Raw genomic sequence first — 27356 nt, forward strand, 5'->3', positions numbered from 1 at the left:
CAGCTGCAGCGTTTAGGCCCCTTGCTATTGTCCCCAGCTGCCCAGCAAGCAGTGGGCAGCTGCTATGTTTAGGTTTTGACGCAGTAGCGCAACCGGGACTTTGATGTGAGTTATGTGCTAGATGTGATTTCTGCGCTAATTGTGATTTATGTGTTTCTTAGGGTGCTAGGAAATGTACTGTGTAGAATGTTTTGCGCACCCTGTTCTGACACCGCTGAATGTGCTTTATGCATCAAGTGTTTTACCTACACCGCTGAATGTGTTTTATGCACCATGTGTCTTACTTACACCGCTGAATGTTTTATGCATCATGTGTTTTACCTACACCGCTGAATGTGTTTTATGAGTTATGTGTCTTCCCTACACCGCTGAATGTGTTTTATGCATCATGTGTTTTACCTACACCGCTGAATGTGTGTTATGCATCATGTTTCTTCCCTACACCGCTGACTGTGTTCTTATGCATCGTGGGTGAAGCTTCTGCTTGTTCTATGTTCTATGTTCTAGTTCTACCAAGTGCTTATTCCTAACAGTGGTCCATGTGGCCCTGTCCTGTGTACATATAATCCCTTGTAAATCTTGGCCGTGCCAGTTGGCACAATGTACATCCTGTGATTCTGATTCTGATGTGTTTTGATAATACAAAGGCTATTTTTATATAACCTTGTGTGGAGTTCCTTTTGTGGGGGGCCTTGGATGTTGTTGCTGGTGGGTGCATGCGCAAATGCTTTACACATCGCCTCTGAGATAAGCCTGACTGCTCGTGCCAAGCTACCAAGAGGGTAAGCAGGGGTTATCTTGGCGGGTGACTTCCTTGCCCTGACAAGAGTGGTGGTTTCTGCCTGGCTTTGGCGCAAGCCTCAGCCAACCAGAAATCCCATTTCTAACATATAGGAAAAACCAAAGGCAAACAAAACCCCCACACACCCACCCAAACCCTCCACAGCCCACCCTCCTCCAGTCTTCCAAATCCACTACTCCTATCTTTCAAGGGCCCATTCCCATTAGCCCTTTCCCGGATATTCCCCATCAGATAAACGCAGTAAGCGCAGGCAGCGAGGACAGGTCAACTCCCGAAACTCCGAGGCCAGTAAAGACAGAAAGGGCCGCCACAGCTCTGAGTACATAGTACCCTCCCCTGCCAGCGTCAAAGAAAGCTTCTCCATGTGGGGACATGTGCAGTGCGCCAATGTGAGAGAATATTCTGAATGGCAGAACCAAGGGCAGGGCAATTGAGAGGTGGGTTTTAGACATATGAGTACAAGGCTCCTACGTGACTCGCTGAAAAAAGGTCACATGCCATGAATGAACCCGTAGAGTTGTAAACACATTAAAATAGTTTGGGAAGCATTAGGTTTGATAAATGATGAGTGTTTTGTAGTTTTGTTTCAAAGTGTGCACTCCTGTTCCCATTGGTATCCTGGCTATTTTTACGATCAAGGACTTGACAGCCCTAATTTCCCCATAATCGGAAAACACTTTGAAGGGTATTTTCCACCTCTATGTGTACATTACTTCGTTCTTCCATAAAAAAAACAAAAAAAAACTTCTGAAATGATATTTGGGAGACTATTAGAAGTACAGGTCACATGTTAATCGCCAAATAGGTTTCTGCTTTTTGGGATATGCATGCACCGCTGGCAGCTGTTACAACATGACATAGGCCCGAACAATATCTTGGGGGCATTCTCAGAGAGCCAGAGGCAAGTAAAAATGGGCAGCTAATAAAAGTCAAGATGCCCATTGCATTCAAAATGATGAAACTAATTCATCCAAATATTTCGAATATATTGACCCTGATATTTTTTTCTAAACCTTTCTATTCACACAGAGAAGCTACGTCTTCCATAATGTTTGTGAAAACAGCACACAATAAAATCGAGCTTTGAGACATCCTTCATACTGTGTCCATTATATGTTTCATTCTTCTTTGTCTTAAAAGGCGCAGAGCATTCTTACATAGCCTTGACACACATTCTCTTTTAAATATGTTCCTTGACAGTCCTTGGATTATCATCTTTGTGTGTATAAGTGTTTTTCAATGTCACTCCTGGTCTTACTTAAACAATATCTCTATATTTTTCCTCTTTATCAGTTTTGCTTCTCAAATGTACATTATTTCTCAAACCTGGCTTGCCTCCCAAGGATTTTTTCTAAAAGAATTGTTACCATTGCCCACTTATATTCACAATATTCTATTCTGCACATTTTCAACTCGTTTTGTTAAGTAGATAATTGCCACCCTAAGCGTACTGTATATTTACTAGTCTGCAATCGTTTTCCACTGTTCGAAAATTGTTTTAGATTAAAAAAATATGTACTATGAAGGAGATCCTTGACATATATCCACTTAGATGGAAGTAGAGCAGAGGTTCTTAACTTTCTGACTTTTGTGGAACACAGCCGTATTACTACTTGAACCCAGGGACCCTCAAGCCTCAAATCATTATTGGATCCGGGGAACCCCAAGGAGTAAATGGGGACCAAGGCCTAAGGAATGTCAATGATTTGAACCTTAAAACTATTTTTAAAAAATACAAAAACAAGCACTAGTCAAATAAGTGCACAAACAATTAAAGATTTTACTTAATTCACAAGCAAATATACATATTTTTAAAATTCTTTTAAGAGAACGTTTGGCGATTCTCCAAATTCAATTGAGGACACAGATCGTCCATACTGTATTATGTTTGATGTTGTTGCACTGCTTCCACGAATCAGTCTGAGCTTACCAACTTAATGTATAGCCTCTAGTTTAAAATGTCTTCATAGTTAAAGAATGTTTAAAAAGGAACATTGCATTTTGCTTCTTTATTTCGTTATTCTTTATTACTCTGGTAATACTGTTCAAGCAGTCATCGGCCTTCTGAGTAGGCATCGCTGACCCCACAGGGATCCGCTTAAAACAGATAAGGGACTGTTCAACTACAGCATGGATCATATAGATTTTTCAAATGATGTGCATTATTTAATTGTTGTTGTATCTGATGTTGAGCTACGAAAAGGTGCAACAAGGCTTTACAGATCCAGGTGTAAGAACACCTTGGCCTCTGGTGACTTGAGCAACCTATGTTGAGCAACATTGACGAGTGCCCACAAGCAACCTGTCACCTCAATGGAGGGTATTACAGGGTTGTTAGTATACCTTAAGGAGTTTTTAGAGCTAATAGCCAGGAAACTTCTTTATGACTGTGTGTGCATCACCAAATTTAGATTTCAAAAATCATATTGGGCTTCGGTATTCTAATGCAATGGTTTTATTAGTTTTGGTATGGTCTTGGCCAGGAATAGCAGAATTGATAAGGAATTTGATGGAAAATAAAGATACTTTCAAGTTAGGGTTTGGAATGTATGTAAAATGCTGCTAAGCTAATGTGATAATATGCATGCATATAAAATGCATGAATCTAGGAAAATTATTCTGCATTTGCCTGCAGCTAGGTTCTTCACACCTCAAAAGCAATTATACACTCTTCAAACAAAATATCTGGGCTGACAGTGATCCTAGAGAACCCAAATCATTACAAAGCTTCCCACTACTATATATTATCAACGTTGAGCTTTTCCTATTATCCACCTTCATATACTATGTTCTAAAGAAACAGAAAACCTGGGCCTGGTTTAGTGTTTGATGGATGGAATACTGTGTCACGAACATGATGGATATCATGTCCTACACATTGCTGGTGCTTTACAGGCTACGGAACTTGTAATACTTCACTTTTGTGATAGGCTATACCAATTAACAAATTGTAAATCAAGCCCTCTGATTGGTGCAAATTGGTGCAAATGTGTTTTCTTACTTCTATGTTTCAGCCTTGGAGCTACTGTGCAGTTTTCTTGTGATGAAGACTATGTGCTACAGGGGGAAAAAAGTATTACCTGCCAAAGGATAGCAGATGTATTTGCTGCATGGAGCGATCACAGGCCTGTTTGCAAAGGTAAGCAGAATATAAGGCTTTTGCTTGCATGTTTGATGATTTGCCACTTTTTCCAAATATTTCCTTTTTAGTGATAGATCAAGCAATCATTTTAAAATTTATTTTTAGCTCAATAAATCATGTAGCACAAATATTTCAAGACAGAAATGATGCAGAAACATACCAATCTTAAAGCAACTCATAACTACCTTGAATCAAACCAACAAAAACACCCTGTCCATTAGAAGTTTAATGAAGTATTATGGTTTAGAACCATTTTAACATTTATCTCTAAAATAAATGTTCCCTCTGAAACGTAGTAGTTGTCACATTATAACATAAACTTTGGTTTGATATTTTCCCTCCTAAGGGGTGGCCACTTCTGAACAACTTAGAACAAACATATGTGGCATCAATTATGATAAACATATCATGCCTAAAAATAATAGGTGTGACAGTAGTAATGCTAATACAATTAATTACGTTAAACCATAAAAATTGCACTAGTAATGTCTAATTCACATACTATACAATTTTGCTATCTTTGTGCGACTGTATTGATATTCCTACAATGTATTTCATGTACACCTTTGAACATTGGAAAGATTGTACCTTTCTGGGATGTCAATTACCAACATTTGGTGCTTTTGTGAGGGAATGGAGAAAATTTCAAGTCAATGTAAAGGACGCCCATACCAACACAATGTGCTGAAGTCAACTCAGCGAAGTAGCTTGAATTGACTCAATGATGAGCAGTAGACATGCTATGATCATTATGGTATAATTTCAGTTAGTGCCCAAAGTGAGACAATTAACGCCCAAGTGCTAGTGGATATAGAACTCTGGATTAGGGCTTTGACAACTGTGTTCTATTAACTTGCATTACCAGGGACTTGATTCCAGTTGAACACAAATTTTAAATGCACCTAAGCCAAGGAGCCTGAAACAGAGAATACTTGTTCCATTTTAGATCAAAGGAAGCATGCTAAACTCCCAACAATAAGTGTCAGCAACATAAAACATTCACAATTTGCAGTTCTCCAACATATTGTTATTGTTTTTCCAAAAAGGCTGGTTGCTCCTGAATAACCTTCGGGGGATTAGCTGCGCTTTATAAATCCTGTTTAATTGATTGATTTATAGTATAATTCACTGGTCCACATCTGGGTTTTGATATTCACAACATGTATTTTATGTGTTAGGTGGCATGAAGAGACACCATTGCTGTCTAAGCAAGTGTTCATAATGCATACTTGGGATGTTCATCTACTCTTTCAACTCAAGACAGTTTGCGTCCCCAAGATGATTGGAAAAAGAATGCCTCATTCATTCAGGAGAAAACCAGTGTAGTTTAGTATAGTAGAAACAAAAAGCCTGTGCTTTACTTTAGAAGATGCTTGTCTCCTGTTGACTTATTGACTAAAGCCTTCTGGAAAGACGAAATTGGTAGGATAGCCACCTTCTTATTTTTTTCATTTGGTTAAATTAGTGCATATCACTTTGTTGTGGTTGTCTAATAGTTGATGGGAGGTAGTGTGGAATTAGGTTGTCTTTGAAGTAAGTTAATGTTTATGTCTGAAAGTTTTGTAGTGTTTGAATATTTTGTTTTCTCAAAATTTGGTGATATTTTATGTAGATAGACCAGATGATGATTGGCCAATATTAAGAAGGTTATTTTGTTTCCTTGGTTGGATGTTTACATGAGCAGTGGATGTAACCTAGGTGTGTATGCATGTTATTCTAACATCCCTGGAAATGTTGATACATTTTCACATAAAATAACCTTGTTTCGTGAGCTTATGACATAGGACCACATGTTAATGTTTCCTGAAATATGACTCTATCTGACAACTTTTTGGAAAGTAGCATTCTTCCTGGATGGATTTACTGGTTCCTGGGGGTTGCCGTGGAAGGTGGTTACATGGTTGCAATGATAGCTTATCCACAATGTGTCATTTCAGATTTAATGGCGGTGGATTCACATAAAGGTTGTTAATGATTGTAATTTTTAGCTGTAAATTACATCTAAGTTGCCTTCCCTTTTGCTTTATGTATGTCTCAAGCAGATAGTTTGGCTTTCCTCTATTTGGCTGTTTTTTTTTGCTCAAAGTGTCATAATGTGCTAGGTTTTTAAACTACATTTATTAAAGGAACACCCATAGGTTTAATGAAGGCATTGATCATCAAACGATTGTTCTTTGGTTATAATGCAAAGTTTATTTATTTGTATATTTACTCAGGATTCTTTTTTTATCAAAAATGTTCAATTACTTACTGTTAATTTTAATTTCTCAGTGTACTATAAGTCCTTCATCATTACTTCTGAGGCAGAAGTCCACATGCCTAGGCAAGGAAAAACAGGAAAGATGTGTAGGCTGTCCTGCCCACCCTTGCTTCCACCATGAGGGCTGTCCTACCCAGCATTCCTCCTAAAATACGAAATCGTGACTAATGAAGTCTTGTCCCAGGAAGGTGGGTGAGATGTAATGACTAGGATGAGGAATAATAAGGATAACCTGTAAGTAATTGAACATTACCCCCACCCTCCATCCTTGTCCCAATCATTGCTTTTAAGTAATATAAAAGCAAAGATGACGACCTTCATTGATTACTAGATATTCATAACACACAGCATTGTTATGCTGCACTAAAGTGATTTATTCATATGATACTGAAAACAAAATAATGAAGGCAAACTGAATGTTACACCAAAGTTCATCTTTTCATTCATAACATTCTGCAGTCTTTAATAGCTAAAAAAAGGTTTTCGGGGATGCCGAGGGGGCTGCTGTGAAAACTTCTCTGAATGAAATCTCAATAATTTTAGCCCAAAAAGCTGCCATCTCGCTAGTTGAATGGCCCTGTATTCCAACCAAAAAAAGTCCTCTATTGAGCATTGGGCCAAGGCTATTGCTGATGTGGCCCATAGGGGCATATAGGTAACCAGCTGAAACAAATTGATCACAGTTATAGATGCTGGAGAACTAATTTACTCATGTAGCGTCTAACCCATTGTTTTTATCGGTTGCACGATAGAACAACGCAGGGTAATACATCGCATGGCTTAGCCATGAATTTTTTACCCCACATTGTTTTACAACACATATGATTTTACAATGCTTCCTATTACCAAGCATTATGTATATATAAAAACAATGTATTTGTGGGAGGGATCCCCCAAACCCTGCCACTTACTTAAATGCTTGGTAAAGTCATGCATTGTATACACATGGTAAAAACATGCATGCTAAAAAATGCATGGTAAAAACCTTGTTGTAAAGGCTGTTTTCCTTTTAATCCTTACCAAAGGGCCCTGAAAATAAAATACTCTATATATAGGGTATTGCAATTTAAAATAAATGTTCCCCTTGAGAACACAATCTAAAGTGCTCCCTCGATTGGTGAAGTTATGCCCGCGCGCCATTCCATGCTGGGACTCGATGATGAAGCAGGCCACTTAGTTATAGTGAGTGAGAGTCCTTTTAAAAAATGAATGTTTTCCTGAATGGATACGTGAATGAGAGCAGAACCAGGAGTAGGATTTCGCTCAAGTCTGCTTTCTTTTATTCTCATTGGAAGTAGAGCTAACCTGCATGCATATGACTTCTGCCTCTCCAATAGGTTTTACCTACCGCACTTAGTGAGGAAAACAGGGAGATTGAGCATTGGGGACAGAGGCAAACAGATGCATGAATTGATTCCTATACCACTGGCAAATCTTCAAAAACATGTCTCTGGACAAAGTCCAGCCCTGAAAGGAAGTAAATATCCTGCTTAAATTGACTGCTTGCACAATGCCCTTCCTTATGGAAACCACAACTAGTGATAACAGATGAGAATCTGCCCACAAGAACTGCATTTCAGGCAAGTCCAGGGATTTTGTTTTCATGCCTCACAGGCTGTGTATATATATATATATAACTGCCACCATATTGTTTGACCTAAGAGGACATTGTTGTCTAAAATCCATTCTCGATGATGGAGCATTGTACTTCTGGGAAACAACCTTTACAACGCAACTTTTACAACGCACTACCATTACAACGAAACTTTTACAATGCAACATCCATTACATCGCATGCCATTACAATGCAACCATTACAACGTATGACACTACAACGCATACCACTACAACGCATGTCATTACAACACATATCATTACAACGCATAACATTACAACGCATAGTACCCTTACAATATCCAACACTTACCCTACTGTTGCACCCCCTGGAGTTAGAATAGTAATTTTTACCCCTACACTATCCAACACTTACCCTACTGTTGCACCCCCCTGGAGTTAGAATAGTAATTTTTACCCCTACACTATCCAACACTTACCCTACTGTTGCACTCCCCTGGAGTTAGAAAAGTAATTTTTACCCCTACACTATCCAACACTTACCCTACAGTTGCACCCCCCTGGAGTTAGAATAGTAATTGTTACCCCTACACTATCCAATACTTACCATACATGCAATGTAATGTTATGGGTTGTGATGGTATGCATTGTAAAGGTAGTATGCGTTGTAATGGAATGCGTTGTAAAGGTACTTTTTAAAAATGTGTTGTAATGGCATGCGCTGTAATGGAATGCGTTGTAATGGATGTTGCGTTGTAAAAAATGCGTTGTAAAGGTATGCGTTGTAAAAGTATGCGTTGTAACGTCATACATCCTTTACTTCTGACCGCAGTGAACTCCATCCCTTTGGAAGTGTGACAACTGTCCATTATTGACCAACTTAATTGATTTGTTGTTGCCCCCATTCTTGCCACCTACTCAAAGGCACTTGCCCATGGAGCTGTAAAGACCTACACTGCCATGTCTCCTTGGGCTTTTAGCCAATTCTTCACTCGCGCTTCTTGAATCATATGACGCGCCTGATCTGGCTGGGAGCAAAAGCACTTCAATGATGCTTGTCTGGAGTCCGTCCCTGCTAGAAACGGGGGTTTCTAGTTGGCCACAGCTGGCGCCAATGTCCAAAAAGGGACCCTTCTTCCTAAGTCAGGCAAGTGGGCTATCCCTTTTGATAACTTCTGCTCAACCCCGTGGTAATGTAGCATGAGAAGTTAGGCCTACCTCAGATGCAGTGTGTGAAGTGTTTATGACCACATACAATCAGGCAGTAATGACACCACAAAAGGACACAACTCGAGTAGATATAGAAAAATATTATCTTTATCTAACAGTTTAACTCAAAACTCTCAAAGCATTTCAACAACTACAATTCATGTCAACCTGCAGGGACTCAAAGAGACAACAATTCATTCCCCCAAATTGTGACAGTGACTGAGTTCAGGGCTGGGACCTACACGGCCCGTTGCGCACCAGATACCTGTCGTTGGAAGGGACTACAGCACGCAGCTTCTGGAAGAAGCGGAGATGGTGACAGGCGGACTCCCAGCGACACAAGTCTCAGGGGCTGAGGTCCACAGCATGCACTCACAGTGGTTTGGGCACTCAGGGAAAGGCGGGCGCTCAGCGGCAGCAGCGCATGGCTACGGCAACCCGGGCTGATGGTGATGGCTCTTGTCGTGCAGCTCCGTTGTGGGCTCACAGAGGCAGCAGCTCTCTCTTAGCTGCGGCCACCCACAGGGCAAATCCCAAAGGATGAAAAGTTGGCAAGGGTGCGGGCGCTCAGCAGCCACAGCTCTTTCTTAGCCTCAGCGGCCCGTGGGGCACAATATGAGGATGCAAAGCAGCCCAGGGTGCGGGCGCTCAGCGGCCACAGCTCTCTCTTAGCTGCAGTGGCACTCGGGGCAAATTAGGAGGATGCAAAGTTGTCAGTGGGGCAGGCACTCAGTGGCCACAGCTCTCTCTTAGCTGCAACGGCCCGCGGGGCAAATTACGAGGTTGCAAGGTAGCACCAGGTGTGGGCGCTCAGTGGCTACAGCTCTCTCTTGACTGCAGCGGCCCACACGACAAATCACGATGATGCACAGGAGCAAATGGTGTTGGCACTCAGCGGCAGCAACCCTCTCATGGTTGCAGCGGCCCATGTGACAAAGCACGATGGTGCACAGTGGCAACGGGTATGGCCACTCAGCAGCTACAGCTCTCTCCTTGCTGCAGCGGCCCTCGGGACTAATCACGATGATGCAAAGTAGCGAACGGTGTGGGCACTCAGTGGCTACAGCTCTCTCTTGGCTGTGGCAGTCCACAGGGCAAATCACGGTGATGCAAAGTGGCAAAGGGTGCGGGCACTCAGCGGCAGCCGCTCTCTCTCAGATGCGGCAGTCTGCACGACAAAGGATAGTCTCGACCAGGCGGGCACCACGGTGGACGATCAGCAACCACAGCTCTCTCTCAACTGCAGCGATCCACACAGATTCAGCGGAAGGTCCAAATGTGTAGGCTCCGGCGGGCACTCAGTGGCGTCAGCTCTCTCTCAGCTGCAGCGGCCCACACGTATCCAGCAAAAGGGTGGAAGGTGCAGATTTAGGCGGGCTCTCAGTGGCTGCAGTTCTCTCCTAGGCTGCAGCGGCCCACACAAGTTTAGGAAAGAGGCTCAAAGGTTCAGAGTCAGGCGGGCGCTCAGCGGCGGCAGCTCTCATTTAGCTGCAGCGGCCCGCACAGGTTCAGAAAAAGTTTAGGAAGTCTCAATTTCGATTCAGTCGGGCTCTCAGTGGTGGCACCTCTCTCTTAGCTGTAGCGGATTTAGCAAAAGTTCAGAAGTGCCCAGTCCGCGGCCTTCGCAGTAGAACTAGAGGCTCCGGATTACTCGAGGGAGGCCTCACCTGCAAGCAGAACTCCTCCCACAGGAATTCCAACAGCTGACGGGGTGAAGTCTAATGTCCCTGAGACTTCTGCAGGAGGCGCTCTCGATTATAGGCACTCAGGTAGTTTCTCCGGCAAGCTTGATGAAAGTTGCACAGTCCTTTCCTCTGTTTACTCGGACAGAGTTTCGTCTTGACATTCAGAAGGACAGAAGGAACACACTTGGCCAAAGTTCCAGTGCAGCATGTTATACTTAAAAAGTCTTTGTTCTCTAAGGTTGCAAATCACTGACTTCTGACAGAACCAGTTCGGTGGGATCGGGGAGCACTTAGTTTATGAGGCGACATACTGCCCTTTCAGAATGAGGGGGTCTGCTATCAGACACCCAGTGGTAGGAGGAGCCATCATTCACCTTGCCTGGCATGGCCCTGCTCAGGTCAAAGAGTCACCCCTCCCCATGGGCTGAATACCGATCTCTCTCTCCAGCCAGGTGTGACCTAGCTGGCCCTGCTGCTCTAAAACCAGACGGCCAATACACATACTCGCAAAAGCCTACAGTAAAGCTTAGGCAAGAGACGACCACGTTTTCAGGAAAGGTATTTCTACACTTGTAATATATAAACGGTCTTTACTAAAAGATGCCGCTCAATGTCCTGAGTACATACCTATCAAACTTGAGGTTCCTATCAGGTTCGTAGGGCCCGATAAGATGATAGAAAGCAATCTTTAACTGTCCCATCCTGGCCTATGAGAATGGATCGTTTCGCACTAGCGACAGTGAAATAGAGGGTAACTCACTATTGAAACAGGCTACACCAATGTAGGCATTATAATTATCCTTATTCATACAGTCATTTATATACAGGGAGCATGTACGCTGTGGCACTGAGTAGCAGTGGCATGGCGCCCAGAACATCTAAATCCAGCCAATATAAAGGATAGGGAGAGTAGAGAGGAAGGGAGACCCACGCCAATGATGCCAGGTCTGATAGTCCCCAATAAATGTTTGGTCTTGAGAAGGCAGCAACTGGTATTTTGTGATATGTAATAGAAACCAGTGATGCTTTAGGCAGGCATATACTGCTCTCATAGTCCCTAACATCTGATCTTTTGATTGTGCATGGAGTAATCAATGATTGAGGTAAAGATAAATCTTACAAACTTGAAGATGTAGAGGACTACCACTATGTGAATACTTAAGTGGCTGACTTCAGTCTGAAGGGAAAGACTCAGAGCTGATAATGCCTTCTCTTGACATACAATCTTAGATACTTCTGATGTTTAGCAGCAATCGTAACATGATCACACATGCCTAATGTAGGAAATTGGGTTACTGGTTGAGGGGGGTGAAACCTTAATCAAAGAGTAAGCACAATTCTCTGGGTGAAACGCAAGCAAACCTCAAATTAACCTGTGCTTAACACTCTGGTAGCTTGGCACAAAAGCAGTCAGGCTTGACATAGAGGCAATGTGTTCAGCATTTATGCAGCACTTCAAACAATAAAATCGTGAAAAAACAAGAAAAATCCCACACCAATTTAGAAAAATAAAGTAAAATGTGATTAATTATCTGTGACCAACATAACAAATATCCAGTCAGTAATACTGGAGGTTTACAATTTTGAAGATTCAGTTAAAAATAGTGCCTAAAATAGTGCCAAAGCAGCAACAGTGTTTATCTGGAAACGCAGGACTGGGAAACATTCACAAGTTCAGGCTGGCCATGAAGAAACTCGGGCCGGATACAGAGACAAAGTTAGGCCTGCTGAAGTTTCTAAAAGTTCCATTTTCAGAATAGTGACCTAGTGAAATAAAGGATGGGCGTGGTTCGGACAGCCCCCGGCCGTCCTCGCACATGCCCACCGTGACCTTGGATGGCTGGGGGCCGTCCGACGCGCTGAAAGGGTTAAAAGCAAGAAAATGACCCAATGTTGTCCTATGGGAGTGGTGAGCCTTGCAGTAGTGAAAAATTAATTAAAGAGTATTTTACTACCAGGGCATGTAAACTTAAACGCACATATCTATCATTTCACCTACACTGCACCCTGTCCGCTGGGCTGTGTAGAGTATAACCTAGGGGTGGCTTACATGTATTTAAAAAGAATTCTTAGGCCAGGAAAACAAGTCTAATGTGCCAGGTCGAAATGGCAGTTTAAACTGTACACACAGGCTGCAATGTTTAAAATGCGACTTAAGTGGTAGGCGCAATTAGTGCTGCAGGCCCAAAAGTATATCATTTACAGGCCCCAGAAAAGCTGCAGTCCACCCAGTTCAAAAGCCTTCTCACATTGAGCAAAGACAAGATCGCTAAAACAGCTTTTCTATTCACTTTTTCAGGAAAGTGGACTACCTTTCAAATGTTGTCATAGGGGCTTACAAGTCAATTGAATATGCTATTTGAGTGTAAGGCAATGTTACCATGTTTAAGGGAGTATGCACAAGCATTTATCAATGGTTAGCACTGGTAAAATGTACAGAGTCCCAAGGCCAACATAAAATGAGATCAGCATAAATGAAGGAGTAAGGCAAACATTTTGTTAGAAGACATCCCTAAGGCTGACAGGCCCAGCACCTTGTAAGTCCAGTTTTATCATGTAATACCCTATTGGTATGAGGGGATTTTAACTTCCAGCTGAAGCCCAAAAAGATGAGTACCTGCCCAGGGCATTCTTATGTTTGTTGATTTCTGAACTGAGTCTAGATCCCAGTCATTCAACTCATCTTGTTGCTATTGGCACTCCACTTGATAATGTAGCAGCCCTTACACTATCAAATTAAATGTTCAATAGAATTTCTATCAACCTCCCATGCCTTCTAGTAATGATGTACACTCTGTACCATTTTCCACAAGTTTAAACAGGTGCTTAAAACGTGTTGATTAGAGATTGTGGCACCATAAGCTCCAGCTCTGTGTGTCAAATGAGCTCTAGAATAATAATTCTTATTCTTCATGCTGATTTACTTATTAGGATGCCCCTAGCTTGGCACAAAGAATTGCAGGAAGACACTTGTATTGGCAAACAAGGAGAATTCTCCATATCACACCAGCGCACTTAAACATCCTTGAATACAAAGGGCCCAAACTCCCCTAATAAATGAACCAAACTCTGACAACACATTTTGGAGGGGTGATAATATATAGTGATTCTGCAGGAGACACACATTCTGAGGTAGGAGAAATATTTCCTTAAAGACAGGCATTGAGGTTTAAGTCACTTGCTCATAAGGCAGACAGAGAGAGCAGGTACATTATAGTTAAAAGCTTACTGCAGGGCAGGTTACTCACTGTTATGACAGGCTATGCACTAAATGCAAGCCAGGAATAATTTCTAGTTTCCTTTCTTGGGGCCCTTGTTGAATTTGCTTCAGGGGACTGATAATGAAATAAGATCTTATCTCAGTATGGCACCTCTCACTAGACAGAACGGGCCACTCATCTTCTCTCCAAGGGGCCTTCTCTAGAAAGCTCAAAAACACTTTAAAAGACCTCAGCCTTAGAGATCCCTGAAGAGAATAGAATGAAAAACATCAAGACTACATCTTATTTTCCACATTCAAAGATCTTAATCCAAGTTAGATTATCTGATAGTTAATAACAAACTCATGTCATATCTACAGGAGACTATGACTCATCTGATTCCTCCTCCAACTATGTGCCTATAAAGATCTGTTTGGTCTGGGGAGTTGAATATTTCTACCCCAGGAGATAGATCTTACATCTGGCAGTCGTAAGTGACCCCATGCTCAAAACAGAATACTAAGACCATATTTCATTTATTTTACTCTTAATTCCCCACAAGATATTTATTTTGCCTGTACCTGGGAGGCATTAAAAGATGTTTTTTGAGTTCCTCTTAGCAGATCACCTAAGTTAAACTGAACATACAGAACATAAGTAGAAACCCTGGAGTAATCTAATGTCCATATGAAGGAAACTTAATGCAATTAATACAAACAGAGCGGTACTTGCCCATCCCCAGCATAAAAATACCTCCTATGATCAGGTTAATACAGTAGGTACCCACTTAGTTAGAAAACCAAGACAAAGACAAAAGAGCAACTGTATAGGGGAATTTAAACTACCCTCAGGCCAAACTGTAGAATTAGTTATTGATAAACTTGACACATTTATTAACTTTTACAAGGCCCTTTACACTGGAGATTCCCCACAAGAGGTCCACCACTAGGCATATCTGTAATCAATAGACCTATGTCAGCTAACTTTGAACCAAAGATACAAACCGATGCTGTATCAAGGATTCAGTCAAGGCAGGTAATAAAACACTTAACCCATACAAAAACCGCAGGCCTTTTCAACTAATTTGGCCCCTTTGATAACACAGTTCTGCACCTCTATTAGACATATTAGCATGCCCTACTCAACTTTAGCCGAAAAACAGAGCTCATTAACATTAAAGCAATGGAAAGTTGTGATCCAATGTGTTTCTTACAAGTGTTTAGTTCTCCTCTATTTGGACACACAATTATTATCTGCTAATCCACCCTGAACAGTCTGACTTCATCAAAGGGAGACAAACACATGACAACATTTGAAAGGTAGTCAATTTTCCTGAAAAAGTGAATAGAAAAGCTGTTTTAGCGATCTTGTCTTTGCTCAATGTGAGAAGGCTTTTGAACTGGCTGGACTGCAGCTTTTCTGGTGCAGACCCTCCAGCTATTCAGCTTTGGCCTAACCTTTTTGTATTCTGGTAATGGCTTGATAACGATGTCCTACCGTGGAAATTCCTCCAAACAGAAGATGCTCCAAGCTCTTTTTACTGGGAAGAGGAGCATGACAGGGCTGCATTCTCTCCCCCTATTGTTTCCCTTAAGCATTGAGAACTTTGCGGCAAAAATAAGAGTAGACGGGCGAATTAAGGGCATCAACTTGGCCAATTAAAACCAGGAGATCATGCTATTTGTAGATGATGTCCTTCAATCTTTAACTGCTCCTGCTACCTCACTGCAACCACTGCTTGAACAGCCTCAATATTAGGAAGCAGTTCCAGGATCTAAAATGAACACAAGTAAGTTTGAACTTTTAAATCTCAGTGACCACATAGCGAAAAAGGTGCATTAAAACAATTTTAATAGAGCTCAATTGTGTAGAGGTGTACTACGCGTATGATTACTGTACCTCTACGTATGAGTCTGCACCTGTCATATGAAGGATGTCTATGAGGTGTTTGTGAGGCTATTGATAATTATTTGTGGTTTATGACGGTAATACCTAATGAGCTTATTGCATGCTAACCTTTAACTGTATTTTACATATACATACCCCGCTGACGTCTTTTATTTTCAAAGAACAACAAATCTAAAATATTATTTTTCAAGCTTAATTTTTGCTCCTTTACTTGTTTGTTTACTTTGGATTGAGTTCAGGTTTGCTTTCTATAATCAGTAATATATCACATGATTTTTTATGTAACCCTGGGTAGAGATCGCGGAGTTGTGCTGCGCTAAACTCCGCAAAGTGAAAAAAAAACTCTTCCGCGCTACGCGTAGCTCCGAAAGCAGTGGAGTGCGATAGAAATATAATGTTCGTGGTGATTTTCAGTGCTGGATGCTTGTCCGCACTGTGCAATCATTGCAAACGGCACCATGCACAGCGCAAGCGGGCGCTGCTTTCCTTTCTGCCGCTCGAGTTGATTTTTACTAGAGCGGCAGCTTTCTCAATGCGAACGAGCAGTTTCTCAACGCGAGGGGTCGCGAGCATATGCGACCCCTCGCAATGAGAAACCTGACTCCCCGGTGTTGAGAAATCTTGCCGGGAGGTTTATTTTCTATGCTCGTGGTCGACAACTTTATGTTGACGATCGCGAACAAGGAAAAATCACGCCGGGAAGTAGATTTTCCTCGCTTGCGCTCACCAACATGACATTGACGAACGCAAGCGAGGAAAAAAACTCCACGAGCTTCGCATGACACGGAATGTAAAAACCCAGCAAACTCCGTGAGCAGAGAGGAGTTCGCCACCCAGGCTTAGTTTTATGCCACAGAAACTAGTAGTTTCATTTTGCAGAAGTCTTAGCCAAAGTTTTCATTCCACATCCGGTTTCTGATGTAATTATTAAAAGCTGACTATACACAGTCTAATTGGAGTTCTCCACCCGCTAAGCTTAACCAGGTACATTGTACTTCAGACGTCAGCAGTTCATGCATTACCATTCCGTTCATTGTTTCACATTTCCTGTCACCCATGTGCAACAGACCTTCAGGGGCTCTTATCGCCATGTCTCTGAATATGTTTTCAATCTACCACAATGGTTTTATACTTGACATATAAAGATTGTGCAAAAGAGTATTATCAAGGACTTGTGCAGCAGAAGGGCCTTGAGAAGTAGCTTTTCTCTTTGGAGCTAGGTCAAATACCACTTTTGTATTGACAAACCACAGAAAAAAAGGTCCGTGCAGTCTAAAAAACAGGGCTTATTAGCACAACTCCAATGCTAGGGTACAAACATTTTTTCACACATTAAAAACTTTAAATACCTCATTCAAAGAGCAATTCTTCACCCTCAGCAGGAGGAATGTTTTCGAAGATGTACATCTTATGAGCATGTTGTTTGCGCGCTCCTCTTGTAGAGGAATTTAGAGTAAATTAGCCATACTCCACAGTGTTTTCCAAAAGGCCACTCGTTTGTTGCTAGACAAATGTTATTTCACAGCCTTAAATACAAATAAAATGTCTGTATTATATAGGTAAATGTCTTTGTTTTGAATTAATCTATTCTGAGTTTTCAAACCACTGCAAATGGGTACATTTGCAATAGATATTCGTGTTTCGAAAATACTAAATTCAATTTCATCAAAGCATAAATATGTTTAAATATGTACAGACGTTTTAAAACAATGAAACCCTATTTAGGAAAGTGGACTATTATTTGGGGTGAACAAGGAGACAAAGATTTAGTTTGTAGTTTCATGTGAGTTTAAATGTTTTGAAAATGTAAGCAAAACCAGTAATGCAGCTTCTCATTGACCAAAGGATGCAAAAAGGCCAATCAATTTAGTCTCAGTTCTCAGACCAGGTTTAATGCCTTGCCATTCCCCTGTATTTAAATATATAGTAGTAGTATAATTCAAACCTAACCAAAAGGTAGAGGAACACTCTACAGTGTCAAATGCACACATGCAATCAGTAAGTGATAACATGGAATTCTGCATTCCAAGAGTGGAGGCTGTCTGTTAATCCATTGTTATCTAGTGTTCTTTGACATGTCTTCAGCTTTCCCCTAAATGTGAACACGGTTGGGGCAGTCCTGAAGGACACAGGGTGCTGTTACAGATGTCCAATGCATAAATGAAGAACGTCTGTAGCTTTGGGTTTTTTTCCTCCTCTTTTGCACATAGGTATCTCCACTTTGATTCGATAGTTTCTTGGGTTTGGGTTTCCTAAGAGCCACAGGAAGAGGAGAGTTCAGCCTAATAGAGGCCTAAGCTATCTGTGATGTCTTTGGAGGAAGTGGAAATACATTAATGTGAGAGTGATGTGGTCATAATTCTTCAGGCTCTTGATGAGGTATGCTGTGGCATATTCTTGATGACCTCAGTGAGGCCCAGTGTGGTGTCTGGAAGGACATGGATCAGGGTGTTACAACCATCCCAGATGCAAGGGTGTGAGTAGGGAAGTCACTTTCTGAGAGGAAAGTTTAATCTTCTTCTATAGATATAGCTTGTGAACGTTCATGTCAGTTTTCTTGCTGATGTTTTACCCAATGCTGATGTTGGTGCATAGGGTAACTTATTGAATTTTTTCATTGATTAGAATTTGGGGTTTAAACCCCGCTCAGTTATTCAAGTCAAGTCAAAAGATCTTTATTCGGAGTAAAAGAACATCCATAAAAGTACAAAACAGAAAAAACACAATACATTTTTAAACATTCATCAGTAATTGCAATTGGAGAATTATCCGGGAACAAACGAGCAAAATCGGAATCCATTTACAATGTCCCAGCTATACAACATATGTCCCTTCGTGATAGTAAATCATTTAATTTTTTTTTGTAAAAGAAGAGAATATCTTACAATATTATTTAAAAACACTGTATAAAAACATTATTAAAATCATTAAAACCAATATTAAACCATTATGAAAAGAGTATCAAAATAGAAAGTGCAGTGTGCAGTAGTTAAACATCAATATTAAGGGTGATTCTCGATCTAACAGCAGCTTTCAGAAAACAACTTATCCTAAAAATGACTTCATCTGATCCCAATATCAAAAAGGACCGGAGTGCCAATTTAAAGTTAGTTAATCCGTTTTTCTTGCAGTAGGGCATAAGAAAATGTGCAGTGAATTTTTTATAGAAACCACAAAAGAACAAGAAATGCATAAGACTTTGCTTCAGGTCAGGGTTACAGGGGCAATTTAAGGTTTCGAGATGTTTATTATATCCCATCGGGAAGTTCAATAGATTGACTATACTCCCGTCTCGGAAGCGGAACAGTAAACCCCTTACCCATCTACCAAGATGCAAACACAAGTATCTATACGGTGGGCCAGGTTTTTTAACGTGTGGTTCAGAATAGGCCAGATATTTTACAACCGTGCATTTAGTCAGGTTCTTCCTGTCACGCTCTTCTCTATATAAGTCATACAATGCCCTTGAAATGATGGTTTTATGGGAGCGGTTTATTAGGTTTGGTGATGTGAACAGAGAAGCCAAACCCACACTTACAAGGCACTCTTTTACTGCTTTCAGCCATGGTATATGGTGTCCCCTATCGCACTTTAAACAATCCAAAATAATTTCACGGGTTAATGCAGCAGCCGTGTTATTCCAGATCTTTATCCAGAATAGAACTGGTCTGGACTTCACAAAATCTTCAATGTAAGGGATATTTAATTCATTATGGCATACATAGGTTGAAGAACAGATAACCCCCCCCAATACCTTACGACAAAATCTATTCTCTTCTATTTGAATAGGGGAGCAGTTGGTATAACCCCAAACCTCAGCGCCGTAAGTGCCAGTTGGCATACATTGGGTTTGGTATATCTTGACCAGGGGAGTTATTACATCAGCTTGGTTGGGCTGTCTCAAAGAGGTTACACAGTTAATAGACTTGCCCAACTTGTTCCTGGCATAAGAAACATGTGCATGCCACGTACCACTATTTGAAAATAGCAACCCTAAATAGGGAAAAGTGCTAGTGCTTTTTAAAACATTTGACCCTGAAATGATCTGGGGGATTTTGTGATTTTTTGGGCCACAGCTCATAATTAAAGATTTTTTAAAATTAGTTGTTAGGCCTAAATCGGCCATAAAAAGGACAAAACCTGAAATTAAAATACGGAGTGCCTTGGGAGTGCGGCCCATCAGGACCGCATCATCCGCATAAAGAAGTGTGGGTATAGGGACTCCATTAATGTAAGGCACATCACTAGTTAAGGTGCTCAAAGTGCTGCTTAGCTTATTGATATACAAAATAAACAGGAGAGGGGCCAGCACACACCCTTGTCTGACCCCCCTACCAATGCTAATATCATCTGAAACTTCACCCATTTGATTCACACGTACACAGGCTTTAAGATCATGATGTAAAAAAGCTAAAAAATGTACCAGATGGGCATCTAAACCATATTCAAGAAGGGTAAACCAAAGCCGGGAGCGATTAACAAAATCAAAAGCCGAGCTCAGGTCCATAAAACCAAAATATAAAGGGGATTTCTTTGCGATATTGTATTTTGCCATGATCAGGTTCAGATTCAGACATTGCTCCACCGTTCCGACACTACTACGGAACCCGAACTGGCTCGGATGGAGGATGTTATTCTCATCGGTCCATGTTCTTATCCTTTTAAATAAAATCCGCCCCAATACCTTTAAAGTGTTATCTATTAAAGAAATTGGGCGGTAACACCCAGGGTCCAGCCTATCGCCCTTTTTAAAAATAGGAACAATAATACTACGTGACCATGTTTCTGGGATCTCCCCTTCAGTTAAATTGTTAAAAACATTGCACAGCAATGGAGCCCAAAAATCTGGCTCACATTTTAACTGGTCTATAGAGAGCCCATCGGATCCAGGCGCTTTATTCCCGGCACTTTCTAAAATGGCATCAAATACCTCAGATATAGAAATAGACATTGAGTGTGGGGGGGGTAACAGTAAAGGAGGAATGTCTGGTGTTGCATAGATTTTACCAAAATGTGCAACCCAGATGGGACCAGTAATATTACAATTAATTTCGGTCAGAGTCGAACCGATAGATCTTATTTCCTTTACCTCCTTCCAGAACCCAGTGGTATCTTTTAGGTCAGCAGATCGTACCAGGGAATCCCAGTGGGTTTTCAGTAGATCGTTTGATCTAGTACGTAAAGCACGCTTATACTCTGCTCTGAGCAACCTTACCAGTGGTATATCCCTCGGTTCAGCTTTTAAGGCAGCTCTAAGCATCCTATTTGCTTTAGAGCATGGGCCATCAAACCATCTAGGTGAATCCACAGCCTTACTAGAGGCTGGTCTGGAAATTTCGTCTTTAATTGTGGTGCAGAGTTCAGAGAACGCTTTAACCACGTCGGTCCCATGGTCCTCTGTGCTTAGACAATCTTTGATCAAACTTGGGTATTTTTTACATACCCCTGCCAGGATTCCCTTATTGTCCACTCCCTTCCAGATTACCCTTAACTTATCTGTAGAAACTTCCAAACCCATTGCGCCTATTTCACGTCTTGGGCATTTACCCTTTGGCAATGATAAATGGATGGCAATTGGATAGTGGTCACTGTGAATTTCACACACTACCTCAGCCCTTTCTAGTGAATTTGCAATGGCATGTGAAACGAAAACATAATCAATTGTGGTTCCACCCCCATGTCCAATAAAAGTAGGGAATGGGGATGCATAGTCTTCCATACCTACATGTTCCATGCAATTGACAAGTTCACTAGTAGCAAGGAAATCTAACAGTTCTTTTCCTCTTTTACATGGGGGATTCCTTAGATGTACATGTGCATTAAAATCCCCCCCTAAACAAATGCCATCAAATTTCCCATATACCTGTCCATCCATGATTTCATTAATAAAATCAAATAAGAGAATAAAATTTCGGTTAGGTTGGGACAAAAAATCATTATTATAGAAATTGATTAAACACAGTTTTATCCGCTCGGTATACGAGAGTGCCATAAAACTAGGGCAATTTGTTTGTAGCGCGTCAATTTTAGTTCCAGCACATATTTTTATCCAAATGGACAATCCACCACTAGGACGACCAACCAAAGGGACCGGGACAGTCCTGTTATGACAACTATACCCCTCAAGCAGTAGATCCTCCACACACCAAGTTTCTTGAAACATCAATATATCATAACAATTGACACAATCCCTCCATGAAGCAATTCCCAACTTGGACTTCAGGCCCGCAATATTCCAACTGAGGATACTTAAGTTATTATCTTTATTGTTCCTCGGACTGAGACCCTGGTAAGTGCTTGAAGCGGATTTAGATGTAACATGTCCCTGTTGAACACATAATGGACTAGATGGAGAAATCTCCTGTGTTAACGGTTCCGCTTCTCGAGATGGTTCCTTTAACTGGACTGCCTCAGGGCACACGGAAAGTAGTTTGGTCTTTTTAGTGGGCAGTCAGTCCAATGTATCCAGGTCCTGGAAAATTCCAAACCTATTCTGCAATGGGAAAACAGGGGGGGGTTGCATCATCTTGTGTGGAGGACGGTAGAAATATTTTAATGGTAGTGGTGTCACCACAGTGGATGGGCCGTGTCGACCAGGATTATAGTTCAGCAGGAATTTTGCAGTGCCCGGATTTCTAAAATTGATTACAATACAGTCCCCGTTGATATTTTTGTAAAGGGGACCGATCCAGGTTACACGCCGTGTGGTTATGATTTCTTTTGAGATATCATACCCCACTCCCTTGTGCTTCGTTAACCAGTCTATACACTTATTGTGGAGTTGAACCCATGATTCTCCTTGATCTTCCTTAAGCGGTGGGATACCAGCCAGAACTAAGACATAAGGACAGGCCTCAGGTGGAAGATGTAGGGCCGGGCCTTGATGTTTATTAGGTCTATTGTCCTCATGCGTGATCTTTCTATCGTGCTGGCTGGAGTTAACAGGACCCTTCTGTACTAGTGTGGTCTGTTTCACTGTAATGCCCTTTTTTGTGGAATTAATAAATACTCCGCTTGTATCATTAGTGGAGACAGAGGGTTTAGATGAAGTGACGTTCCCATGTATAGGGTTACATGGTAAGAAGGGAATGTTGGTTTGACGATCAGGCAGATTACTGCCAGTTGTACCCCTATTGTTGGACGCCTTAGGTGTAACAGACTGTATGGGATTAGAAATGGGTTGTTGTTCCACTGTCCTGATATTACCATGGTCACCAGTGGTGGTGACACGAGTAGTGGATTCAAGGTCTTTTAACAGACGTTCTACTCTCATTTTGTCCAAGTTTGCTGTGCCTTTTCTCTTTGCATCCTCGTTTTTGATTAAATTCTCCAATTTATCAAGTCTTTTAAAAATATTATTAAATTGTTTGATCATTTGACCTTCCAAATTTTTAAAAATTGTCTCTGCAATAGTCTCAATAAGGTTCCCCTCTGATTTAGCATAATGACTAGGTTTGTCAGTTCCGTGGGGAGGCTCAGTCTGGGTGGAGATAGATATATGATTTGACCCTTCATTATTTATAATGACCATATCACCCAGATACGGTTGATCCTGTGTAGGTGCTATATGTTGGACCAACTTCTGTCTCTTCCCCTTATTCCACATGCTTTGTGGAGTTGGTTGGTTGACAATCCTTAGTGACTGCTTCCGTTTATTATAGGTTATTTTAGCAGGGCCCCTCTTTCTCTTTGCTGCAACATTACCAGGTACCTTATTAGCAGCCTCAATAGATGGTATTTCTGGGGCATGGCCAAGAGTCACCGCTGGTGCTATATACGTGACGGTATCCTCATCGTCTAAGACAATTGGTATTTCAACAATAGGATGTGAGGATTTTACGACGATTATCTCAGGATTTATATGGGTGTGGGTATTGCCATTGATACTGCTCACGGCATGTGGTTGATTTGTGCTCAATGGACCCATAGAAAATCTCCTTTCAGTCTCAACAATCTCGTTGAATGCAGTGTCTATCAATGCCTCAAACGACGTTAACAATGTTACCGGGGACTCTGCATCTTGAGTAAGAATGTCAACATTTATGCATGTAGCAGTACAGTCAGCCATTATGGGAGACCTATTTAAGGACTAACCTTTTTCAAAAATGTTGGTGGGGTGGCCCGCCCGACCACTTCGACCTCTGAGGGCCTCAGAGGGCCCGCCCTTTGCCCGGGCTTAGCCCGGCGACGTCCGCGCGCGTCCGCGACGCGGAGGGAGCGTCCTGCTGAAGTAGCGCCTCCAGGCGCGCAGCGGCAGGAAGTGGCCGGAAGTGGTCGCACTGCCCTCTGGGAGCTGTAGTCTCCAGCCGCCACCAGCCGCGAGGAATGGAGAACGCGGCGGCGGCGAGACCCACAGCGTCAGGAACCCAGGGGCAGGAAGGCAGAAGAGCGTCTATCAGGTAAGCTTCCCGGCGGCAATATGGCTCGTTTTCCCCGCTCCACCGAGGGAGCGTCCTGCTGAAGTAGCGCCTCCAGGCGCGCAGCGGCAGGAAGTGGCCGGAAGTGGTCGCACTGCCCTCTGGGAGCTGTAGTCTCCAGCCGCCACCAGCCGCGAGGAATGGAGAACGCGGCGGCGGCGAGACCCACAGCGTCAGGAACCCAGGGGCAGGAAGGCAGAAGAGCGTCTATCAGGTAAGCTTCCCGGCGGCAATATGGCTCAGTTATTATTGTTGAGCTAAAACTAGAATATGTGCTGTTTATTGTTATTGATGACCAGTTAGAATTCCTGTTTTATTATGTGGTTGAGCTTGAAGTAAGTTCTTGAATTATGTGAATTGTCAGTGGGCCTGGGCGTAATTTCAATTACAGTCAGCAGTATCAAGTGACAAGGGGTCATTTTTGGCTGTCATCAAAAAAGGCATTGTGTATGATTTGCAATGTAGGTGGGGTGCAGCCTGAGCACAATTGTGGCATCTCCTTGAGTACTGCAAGATCAGCCCCGCATGAGCTGTCTGGAGATTCCCTGGGTGGGCAAAGACGGACAGAGTCAAGTCAGATAAAGGGAGTCGCCGAAAGACCATCGGAGACTACTGTTAAAGTGATTGCAATCCACAACATGAAGAAAGCAGGCTGAGACAGGAAAATTAGGAGCAACAGCAGAGGCCAAGGAGCCCACCGAAGGCCAGGAATTGGAGGAATGATGATAAACAATGGGAAGGGTGGTGGCCAACCCAAAATGACATTAGGCACTAAAGTTTAAAGTGCTTACTTGGAGTGGTGGTTGGGAAAAGTAACCCTCTAAGAAGTCAACGTAGAGTTCAATAGTCCAAGAAAGCATCTTGACCCTGGCAACGAAATTGGAGAGGGCATAGATGTTGTGAACAATCAGAACCGGCTGCATTTACCAACGAGGGCCTCTCCAAGTAATTTTACTATGTCTCAGCCAATCTCCAAATATACCAGGGACAGATATTTAGCTCCTGATAAATACGTGAGAAATACCAATTTAAATTAATTTAAACAGGGGGATTAGGAAAGACTCATACCATACATTTGTTATGGAGAAAACCCGAATCACAGTGCCTTTGCACACCATATTCACAACACCCTCCAGTTGGAACAGAAGTAGTGTAGGTCATACAAATAATTATCTTCCAATGAACTGCTGGAATGATAAGAACTAGTTCATGATCAAGATATAGACAGTATTGACCTATCTTGACCACTGACTATGAGCATCCTCTTAGCTCACGTGAAATTTGACTAACACAGTAGAGCTACTGAAGGAGAAGCTTTGCTCATGAGAGATTTCTCTTTCATAAGTACTTGCACTGGATCTCTTCAAATGGCTGACTGATGTTGAAATCAGACACACAGCTTGTATTTACAGAAGCTGTGTAGAAAATCTACCTTTTCTGCATGGTCATGTTTTAAGACCCTGCACACCTGGAGCACTGTGGTTCAGTGCCCTGCTCACATGCTGTTACCTCTAAAACACAGAGAAATTGACTAATCCCTGCTTGCCATGAACACTGTGACAAGTCAAGTTGACACCGGTTCTCTTTTCATGAAGGGCCTGCTTGCAGATTCTTCATCTCTTTTTGTAGAAAGTGTGACGTGTGACGTTTTAGACACACACAGAAGTGTTAGTATTATGACTGCCCCCTATTTAGGATGACACATTTTTATGGTTTTAAATCTGCATGCTTTGCTTCCATAACATTATGGATAACTACAGTAAAAGATTACATGTTTCTATTGTTTTCATTATAGAAGTATACTATCTATATGAAAATAAAGAGGAAACATTTATCACCATATTTGTTTAGTCTTGCAAGACTTTAGTGTCTGCAAGTGCTAGTACATTTTATAAATATGATATAAAATCAGTAATTAGATACTATGAAAACCCAGCATCTAAGTGTAATTTGAAGGGCCTTTGTACTAGGATGATCACTCCAAAGGTCTCACTGGTTTGCAGAGACAACCAGCATCAGACAGAGGCTGCTCTGCAAGTGATGCAGCACAGAAATGGCCTGCATCCTGCAATGCTTATCTTTCCAAGGCAAGAGCTGTGATAGAAAATTGCTAAACACCTATTTTTAGTGAAAACAGTAATGCTTTGGGGCCCATCTTAAGAAATTCGATTTACAGGCTTGTTATTTTCTGCTTCAGCTAAAATTTAGAGTAACACTTAGAAGTAGTGTTAGGATGCTTCATATTGTTTTTGCTGGGCATGTCATGCATTGCTACATTTAAGCTTACTTTTGATATTATATGTACAGATTGAGGTTTTAGAATTAAACATTGTGTAGGTCATCCCCATTTCATAATGCTATTTTGAGCATGTTTTTCATTTATGAAAGTGTGTTTGCTGTTCAACTGTGTCCCTGAACTCATCCAGTGGGACTGATCAGCAACTTGCGGCCACCTTACTCCTCATCAGAGCCTCAATCAAATCACTTTTAAACCCGTCTGACCGATTAACAAATGCACCCATTGGACATATCTGAGCAATGCAATGCAACAATATACCCACGGATACTCCCTGTGTTTATGAATGAAATGTACTTCAGGTTCCCAAAACACTTCATAGCATGAACAGGACAAGCACTTTGCTGTCTAAACTCACCAGCTTGGGACGATGCTTTGTTTGCCAAGGACTTTGCTCCAGACACAAATATCTTTTGTCAGGCTTCAAAACATTTATCCCCCCTACAAAGAACTTTACTTTGGAAATCTGTGCTGTATTATTTCTTATATATTCAACACAAGCAGCACAATGAACTTAGTGGTTGCTCCTGCCTAACATCTTGGAATAAATAAATAAAAGCCATGTTTTCTTGTGCATCAGAGAACAATTGGTTAACAATACACGCAAATCACATTTGTATCGTTTATTATTATTTATCTATGTGCTAGTTAATGGTGCTTTGTAAAGCACAGCATGCTGTCAAACCGGCATCATTGGAAATTGGGTACTGTATGTGGTTCACAAATTAAATACAGATTGCTTTGATCAGAACGTAAATTGATTCTAGTCTAAGGATTACATTGAATTCTGCACCAGTGAAGTCGAGGTTGCAAGAGACAAAAAAATAGACATTTATTCCCCGGGCACCAAATTACTCCTCAG

At 41.7% G+C, this 27356-nt stretch overlaps 1 protein-coding gene across 1 annotated transcript in view; it reads left to right on the forward strand.

The window, feature by feature from the left end:
- The window catches only part of CSMD3 (CUB and Sushi multiple domains 3), a 3006114-nt gene that overhangs the window by 1306721 nt on the left and 1672037 nt on the right, over window positions 1-27356 (forward strand). The window contains exon 10 of the mRNA XM_078686868.1: window positions 3817-3941. Coding sequence (XP_078542994.1) covers window positions 3817-3941 — 125 coding nt within the window. The remainder of the gene's footprint in view (window positions 1-3816; window positions 3942-27356) is intronic.

This window comes from Lissotriton helveticus, chromosome 4_1, assembly GCF_964261635.1.
Source record: "Lissotriton helveticus chromosome 4_1, aLisHel1.1, whole genome shotgun sequence".
Taxonomy (NCBI): Eukaryota; Metazoa; Chordata; class Amphibia; order Caudata; family Salamandridae; genus Lissotriton; species Lissotriton helveticus.